This window comes from Apteryx rowi, unplaced genomic scaffold (assembly GCF_003343035.1).
Source record: "Apteryx rowi isolate R43461 unplaced genomic scaffold, aptRow1 scaffold_18, whole genome shotgun sequence".
Taxonomy (NCBI): domain Eukaryota; kingdom Metazoa; phylum Chordata; class Aves; order Apterygiformes; family Apterygidae; genus Apteryx; species Apteryx rowi.
In genome coordinates, this window is record NW_020448085.1 from 961,455 (window position 1) to 970,358 (window position 8,904).

Genomic DNA, 8,904 nt, shown 5'->3' on the forward strand with positions numbered 1-8,904 from the left:
AGAGGCGGGCGGCGGTCGCGGGGCAGAAGGCGCTTGCTTGTGAGCAAAACCTGCTGTCGCTAGTGGCGTAGCCGCGCGGTGCCCTGAGCGAGCCGCAGCCGTGCGGGCCCGGGGGCGAGGGGAAGGGCCGGGCCGGGTCCGGACGGAGCCGCGGCGAGGCACCCCTGGGCCGCCGCACGCCGTGGGCCGCAGTGTTTGGGAGCTGCTGTGGGGCTGGCGGCTGGGGGGAGCTGGCACTTGGGGCGCCCGCTTGTCGCAGGGGGCAGAAAGAGAAGGTCAGGAGCCCCGTGCGGAGCGGGACGCACTGAGGAGGCGCGTGTGGGCTGCCGCAGGTGCTCACCCGTGGCCCCGGGCGCAGGGGCCAGGACGCCCCCGGGTGCATGAACCACTTGCCGCGCCTCCGCGTTACTGCTTCGGGCTGCCTGCGTGTCCAGGGCCTGATCTGTGAAAGTCAGGCTTTCTGGGTGCTGTAAATGAGCTAATCTCAAAAATAGTTTACCTGAACACCCACCCTTCAAAAACAAAAGTATATGGCCTCCTATTGCCCAAGTCTCTCTCTGCCTTCATTTGAAATGTGCAATTCATAATATGTGGATTCATATTCATAAAGTCAGAAAATGCAGTGCAGTTGTTGAAAATGAGACAAACTGAAACAAAACATAGATACTTTAAAGCGCTAAAGCGTATCTTACATGCCAAAACGTGGCATTTGCCTTCTTCCTCACTCTCCCACAAAGCTCACCCCCTCTTTGAAAAACAGTATAAACAGTTCTAGAGTACATACACATTCAGCTTATTTTGGAATGGCGAAGTCTCACATTTTGGTGCAGAATACAATTAGCTTTCCAATATACGAGATTACTTAAACCGCAGGTTCCCCAGGATGCAGGCCCCCACAATCATGTTAACATTAAAACTGCTCGTCTAAGTTTTTGTCAAGTGGATTGCCACAGGATAACTAAAATACAGGAATAATAAAATTAACTTCTGTGTAAAAACAAAGTATAGGAACAAATAGTCGTGCTGTTTACCCTGTGACTGAGGATGGGAGATTTGAGCCCTTGGAGGTTGCTGTGAGAACCCTCTTCTAGAATCAGAATAATTTAGTTTGGAAGAGACTTCTGGGGTCGTCCGATCCAACACCCTGCTCAACACAACACCAAGTCAAGTTATGAGGGGTCAGTTTGCCAAAGTGCAGTAACTAAAAAATACTAACTACAGCTGATTTGGAAACACTGATACAAGTAAAAATTGCATATTTTTTTATTTCTCTTCTCATTTTCCTTCCAGCTCCTACTCTTTATTTAAATATGTGGAGGCATAATTGTAGCATGTGACAATTAAGAGTATTTAAGCAAAACCAGAAAAGCTAAGTCATTTTTATTTCTCTTTTTTCCTTTGCATCCTACAGTAGAAACATTGGTTAATTTGCAAACTGTGCATCATATGTAGAGAGAGAGAAATAACACACTGATGGATGTCAAGTCGAAAAAGAGTTTTGTACTGTTTTGAACCTGTTTTCAGTTCCTATGAAAGCTCTGAGCATTCACATGTTGCATAACAGGTTTATTATTCCAGTGGAGCATATACGTGGACATCATGGGTATGGGACCAGAATCATCTCTCTGGAAACTAAGTTCATGTCAGAAAGAAGTAACTCTATCAGGGCAAAGACTTTAAGCCAGATGCAACTGTTAATGGGGAACTCATGCTGGTAACAGGGAAGAGGTGACAGGAATATGGAGACTTTTATAACAAGTATGGGATACTGCACTTTGTTTCGACCCATATTCTGTATTGCTCTTCACATATTCTTTTTTGCAAGCAGTATTTCCTTCCCTGCTCCGTCTTTGTTTCCTAAGAGTTCATTGGCCCACAGAGCTCATTCGTACCCTACAGGCACATTTGCTACGTGCAACAGTCTTCGCCTCTGAATGTGTGACATGACAGACCATGAATGCTCATAAGGCAACTGCAGGTAACATTTAAGAGAACATAAGTGATCCTGATCAACATATCTCATTACATGGACCTGGAAATGCAGAATTATCTAAAATTTCACTACTCTGGTGCAAGTAAGAATTAGTAAAGAGTTAGTAAAACTACAAGTAATGAAATCTGCATCTGTTTTTTTACAATGCCAAATTTAAGAGCTTGATAAAAGACATTTTTAACATCAGCAGGAAAGAGATGAAGACAAGTGTTTGAAGACATAAACATCAGGGATATGCTTTGCTTTGTATGAATGTAAGATAAGGGCAGTCCATACTTGTGTCTAATCTTAAAATTTTGTTTAAGTGTTCATTAGGAGATAGATGGTGAACAAAAACAGGGAAAGTTCTCCATGAAGATGAGTGCACAGTTTCTTTAAACTGGTAACAAAACCAAAGAAAGTGTTGAAGGAGCAGAAATCCTCAGGGAAATGGAGAAAGATTTCAAAGACAATACAGTCTTTTCCCTATCATTTCTAAGTGCCTGGCTTGGTATTAGAAGGAAGTAGCCCTCTTCGTGACTTTTGCTACCACTGCACAGCAGCCTGAGGAACTGCCATGCTGAAGATGCAGTGTTGCCACTCTTGAGTTTTTATTATAAGTAATAATTTGGGGGGTAAAGCTCCCATTATCAGCATCCTGGGATTAAAGCCAGGAGGTGAACTTAAAACAGAGAGATAGTCCTCATGATGGTACAGAAAAACTTTAATCTTAAAAAAGGCCCAGGTATCAAAAGAGAAACAAAGCAAGCTGGCTGTGGACAGAAGTGATGTAGGTTGCTTTCCTATGGACTTGTGTTTCCCAGCTGGTATCTGATAAGGTGGCAGCTCCCAGAGTCACAGAATCACAGAAGGGTTGAGGCTGGAAGGGACCTCTGGAGATCATCTAGTCCAACCCTCCCTGCTCAAGCAGGGTCACCTAGAGCACGTTGCCCAGGATTGTGTGCAGACAGCTTTTGAATATCTCCAGGAAAGGAGCCTCCACAACCTCTCTGAGCAACCTGTTCCAGTGCTCAGTCACCCTCACAGTAAAGAAGTTTTTCCTCATGTTCAGACGGAGCTTCCTGTGTTTCAGTTTGTGCCTGTTGCCTCTCGTCCTGTCTCTGGGCACCACTGAGAAGAGTCTGGCCCCATCCTCTTTACACCCTCCCTTCAGATACTTGTACACATTGATAAGATCCCCCTCAGTCTTCTCTTCTCCAGGCTAAACAGGCCCAGCTCTCTCAGTCTTTCCTCATAAGAGAGATGCTCCAGGCGCCTAATCATCTTAGTAGCCCTTCGCTGGACTTGCTCCAGTAGTGCCACATCCCTCTTGTACTGGGGAGCCCAGAACTGGACGCAGTACTCCAGATGTGGCCTCACCAGGGCTGAGTAGAGGGGGAGGATCACCTCCCTCGACCTGCTGGCAACACTCTTCCTCATGCACCCCAGGATACCATTGGCCTTCTTGGCCACAAGGGCACATTGCTGCCTCATGCTTAACTTGGTGTCCACCAGCACTCCCAGGTCCTTCTCCGCAGAGCTGCTTTCCAGCAGGTCAACCCCCAACCTCTACTGGTGCATGGGATTATTCCTCCCTAGGTGCAGGACCTTGCACTTGACTCTGTTGAACTTCATGAGGTTCCTCTCTGCCCACCTCTCCAGCCTGTCCAGGTCTCTCTGGCAGCACAGCCCTCTGGTGTATCAGCCACTCCTCCCAGTTATGTACCATCAGCAAACTTGCTGAGGGTGCACTCTGTCCCTTCATCCAGGTCATTGATGAATAAACTGAACAAGACTGGACCCAGTACTGACGCCTGGAGGACACCGCTAGCTATAGGCCTCCAGCTAGACTCTGTGCTGCTGATCACAACCCTCTGAGCTCTGCCATTCAGCCAGTTCTCAAGCCACCTCCCTGTCCACTCATCTAGCCCATACTTTATCTAGCCCATACTTTCTTATGAGGATGTTATAGGGGACAGTGTCAAAAGCCTAAGTGAAGTCAAGGCAGACAACATCAACTGCTCTCCCCTCATCTACCCAGTTAGTCATGCCATCATAGAAGGCTATCAGATTGGTTATGCCTCATTTCCCCTTGGTGAAGCCATGCTGACTACTCCTGATCACCTTCTTTTTCTCCACATGCTTAGAGATGGCATCCAGGATGAGCTGCTCCATCAGCTTTCCAGGGATCGAGGTGAGGCTGACTGGCTTGTAGTTCCCTGGGTCCTCCTTCTTGCCCTTTTTGAAGACTAGAGTGACATTGACTTTCTTCCAGTCCTCAGACACCTCTCCTGTTCTCCTTGTCCTTTCAAAGGTGATGGAGAGTGGCCTAGCAATGACGTCCGCCAGCTCCCTCAGCACTCATGAGTGCATCCCATCGGGGCCCATGGACTTGTGGATGTCAAGTTTTCCTAAATGATCTTTAACCCAATCCTCCTCAACCAAGGGAAAGCCTTCCTTTCTCCAGACTTTCTCCCTGGTCTCCAGGCTCTGGGATTCCTGAGGGCTGGTCCTAGCAGTAAAGACTGAAGCAAAGAAGTCATTCAGTATTTCTGCCTTCTCAGCATTCAACACCAGGGCCCCTGCCCCATTCAGTAGCGGCCCACGTTCTCCCTAGTCTACTTTTTGTTACTGATGTATTTAAAGAAGCCCTTCTTTCTGTCCTTGACATCCCTTGACAGATTAAACTCCAAATGCGCCTTGACCTTCCTAGTTGCATCCCTGCATACTCGGATGATGTTCCTATATTGCTCCCAAGTGGCCTGTCCCTGCTTCCATCTTCTGTGCACTTCCTTTTTCTGTTTGAGTTTAGCCAGGAGTTCCTTGTTCATCCATGCAGCCCCCTGAAACTTCATGATTAGGTCACTTAAAAATCACTCTGTATGGTATGGCTTCTCTAGTGCCTAGAGATGAACTCCATTTTTTCTGCAGGTCAAGGAGGGAGGGGGGGAAAAAAAGACTGTTTCCCTGGCCTGTGCTCAGCCAACCATTTGTGTGGAGCTCGCAGAAATTTGAGACCTCTGGTATTCGGCTGAATGTGGCCCAAAAGGCTCACCAGAGTCAATTTTCGGGATAAGAACAGAGTGATCACAAAAGCATCATTAACAATCCTTCCAATTTACTCCACTTAAAATATCCTTAGGAAACCAGAGAAGGAACAGTGTTTGTTTCATTTTCTGCCCTTTAGTTTGGTTCATTTCTTATTATCTTTTAGAAGCAATTAATTCTAAGGGTGGACTTTAATGTAGGAAGAGTGTCAGTTTGGCAATCCCGGATAGGGAAGATATAGGGATTTGTGAAGCAGCAGAAGCAGAAAAACTCATTGAGTGTGGCGGCTGGTATCACTGGCAGAACACGGGCATCATTATTTGAGCAGACATTTCAGCCAAGCAAAGCTGTACCGACACAGATAAGAAGTTTGTTTGATTTGGCTTGAAAATCGGAATCAGTATCAAAATTTAAAACGTAGTTTTGGCACGATCTCAACGGCAAACAGACTGGAGTGGACAGGTGACTAACACACAGCAATAGCAAAAGAGGCTGCAGCCCTTTGCACGTGCACTTACCCGATGTAATGCCAACGGCAGCGCACGACTGCTTGTGCAGACCAGCTGGAAACCCGCTGTGCGCAGCGCTGGGCAGCTGGCAGAGCAGCCCGCGCTCGCAGACCTCCACCCGGTCCTGTCGAAGGCGAATGGCGCAGCCACGGCAGCTCTTGTGCGTACAGAGTCGCTTTTAATTCAATTACAGTTTTCCATTACTGGGGAAATAAATGTGGGAGGAAACAAAGGACAGACACAGAGAGGCAAAACAAGGGTAGGAAATAGAAGATATATGCTTTCTGCATCCCACTTGGCTCCATAGGGCTTTAGAAGGACTGTCATATATCATGACATTTATTATTTCTGTCATGTACTACGATGAGAAGTCCATTACAATATCGATCATTTTACTCTGCTTGAGTCTACACTGCGTAACACTCAGCATAGCTGAAAAGTGATTTAGAAACAGCTGTACAGGGAGGACTGAAGCAGAAATCGGAGTCAACACAGTTTCCCTTAATAAAATTCTCTTTTACTAACCTTTTACAAAGCTTAGGAAATGGCCTTTTAAACAGTGTTAAAGCCACAGGACAGTTGCACAGTCAAGCAGTCAGAGGTTACAGGCAGAGTTAAGATTTCTTATGCAACCTTAATTGACACACTGACATAATGATACAGCCTTCAGCTATATTGCCACATGGCTGCCACATAATCCCTTTGCAGGATGCCTCCTCCTTTCACCAGTCAATGATTTCTTCACCCCAGAGAACTCAGGGCCAAATTTCTAGCACTTACCCTTCCTTGAAATCAAAAAGCGCTATGCACTTTCAAACCTGAAAATCCAAATCTTTCAACTTAACCTGAAACAACTACGGGGTAGTTATAATAATCAGGTTGGGGCAAAAAGGGGTTGCCAAAGGCAAGCTCAAGTTAGTTATCATTAGTATAACAGTATTTTGCATTTGCTTTAAATGACTCTTACTACTGCCAACACCTCAGCATCCTCTTCATTTAATTTTGGAACATTACAAGTTCTTTTATAGACACTGCAACTTGTTTTAAAGAACACTAAAACCAAAATTTTGCATAAAATATAGGTTCTGTAAAAACAAGCTAAAATTAAGGCTGATGAAGCATTTTGTTATGGCTTTGAAAAAGTAAAATGGAAACACTGCTTTATTTTTAAAAATTCAGATTGTCCTTACCTTCAGTAACAGGTAAATCAGTTTATTTCATGACTAACATCTTGTTTCTTTCATGAGTAGTGCAACAACCCCCTTTGGATGACAGCAAGCGAGCAGAAGCAAATTCTCCCTATAAAATGCTTGTTGTCGCAGTCGGCTATTGAGCAGCTCACCTTGCCCTGTACCCGGCGTGGAAGGAAACGCGGTACCTGGCAGCAGGACCAGAGCGTTGCCCGCTGGAAGCAGTATCGGCCAGAGCAGCGTCCTCTAAGCGGTTGGAGCCTGTCAGGGCATCAGCCCAAACGGTGCCTTAAACACTGACACGTACTACAGGCAGGAGCTGCCTTGCCCTGCGGGGTTGCTCTGGGAAGACTTGTGTCTCAGGGTTATAATTTCCCTCTACTTCCAGGTGGTTTTGAAGCCAGTTTGGGGCAGATAAATGGGAAGGAAGACCACCCTTATCTGTTTGTCTTCTTACCTGCAGTCTTCTTTTCACCTCTGATCCTGCCATGAGCGGCCACTGGAAGTTCTCTTCATCCTCCTTGTTTAATATACTGTCCGTTCTTTAATATACTGTTCATATAATGTCTATTTACTACACTGCTCCATCCCCTACCTTGCCTGTAACACATCAGATATGCAGAGCTGTGTGACGGTCTGCACCAGAAGATCCTTCAGCATTGGAGAAAGTTGCGTACTGGGAGGAAAGCCAAGGGAGGCCAATGACTATATCCACATGCCAATGACAGAGCATGCTGGTACTGCTCCATCTCTTCTATAGTCATGTATATAGCTTTTAAGGAATCCTTCTCATGTTAAGACCCTATTTCAGAGTTTCATCCCTAAAAGAGAGGAATGACAGACACCCAGGATGTCCAAAAGGAAGTGATGGGAAACAAAATTAGACATATAATTTACACCAGGTATTAGCATCACAACAGTAAAACATGAGATAGCCTGAAGTTTGTCAGCTGTTTTTTTTTCCTTAAATATTCTAAAGGCCATGAGAACAGACAAAGAATTTAAGCATTTTGTATGAAAGATCAAGCCTTGAGTATGGGATAATTAGCTCTAATTTAAAACTAATAAAACAAAGGGTACCTGAGTTAAGGTCCCTTTAAAAAAATGACATCAAAATTGTACAGCTACTTTTTCTGCACATAGCTGAAGTTCAGATATGGCTCTATTCATCCCCAGATGGACCATACTGCCCTAGATCTCAGGTAGTTGTCTGCAATAATAACCAGTGAAAGCTGGATTTTTGTGGTGACTTGGACCACATCAACAAGGCTTGGGCCAACGTATGTACTAGGATCTGGGCTCTGCATGTCACAGGAGTTAGATGTTAAGAGTAATTGGCTTAGCATGGAGAAATTGGGGGGAGGGAGGGACAAAAGAAGACAGGGTGCAGGAAAGATGCTTCTTCCATTGAGTTGTATGACCTGAAGTAGGGATGAAGGGCACGAGCTGTCTTGAAAAACAGGGAGAATATGTGTCCCACATAAAAATCACAGGAAACAGTATCCTGAACATTTTCACCAGGTCTTTCTAGTATTCAGGTCAGTCCTTACCAAATGAGGATCTCTGCTTCTTAAGCTGGATGTAATCAGCAGATATCGTGATTTCTAGCAGCTTCTGTGGTATGCGCACATTCATGCCATTTGCAGCAATGTTTTAGATCAAGCATCTTCTCAGCGCTCTCAGTCACTGTTTCCTCTCCAGGAACCCTGAATCCAGGGAATGTCTTATGCATGTGTTACTCTCTGCCTGCACTGTTTTCTTGAATTTTTAACCTGGAAAAAAATGGCCCTCTCTGTCCAACAGGTGTTATTTAAAAATTTTAAATGTGGTGAAAGGCTGGATTGGATGGGGCTGAGATGCCTCAGGAAACAACACTGCAATGAAGAGTTCAGCTGGCCACGTGCACGTGAAGCTGGCAAGGCAACCTTACACATCACCATTTCAGCTCTCCTGCCCTAGTGATGCCAGACATCCCTGTCCCATGGGCTTTTCTGAAACGCTTCCCATGGAAATATCATTTGCTGCTGTGCCTTGCTTTTAAGTCTGCTGCCAGCCTACAGCAGAAACAGCGCCCTGCTTGTTAAACTTGTTAAACGCTTGTTAAACCCACTGAACTTGGTCAGAAATGGTGCTCTGCAGCAGGGCAAACGTGCCTGAGCGGTGCTGACCACCTACAGGCAATCCT

At 45.6% G+C, this 8,904-nt stretch overlaps 1 protein-coding gene across 1 annotated transcript in view; it reads right to left on the reverse strand.

The window, feature by feature from the left end:
- Nucleotides 1–8,354, reverse strand: part of NPM1 (nucleophosmin 1) — a 23,073-nt gene extending 14,719 nt beyond the window's left edge. Inside the window, exons 1-2 of the mRNA XM_026061305.1 lie at nt 8,270–8,354; nt 6,872–6,980 (exon numbers count right to left, since the gene is read on the reverse strand). Of these exons, the coding sequence (XP_025917090.1) occupies nt 6,872–6,980; nt 8,270–8,354 (194 nt within the window). The remainder of the gene's footprint in view (nt 1–6,871; nt 6,981–8,269) is intronic.
- Between the last annotated feature and the right edge of the window lie 550 nt (nt 8,355–8,904).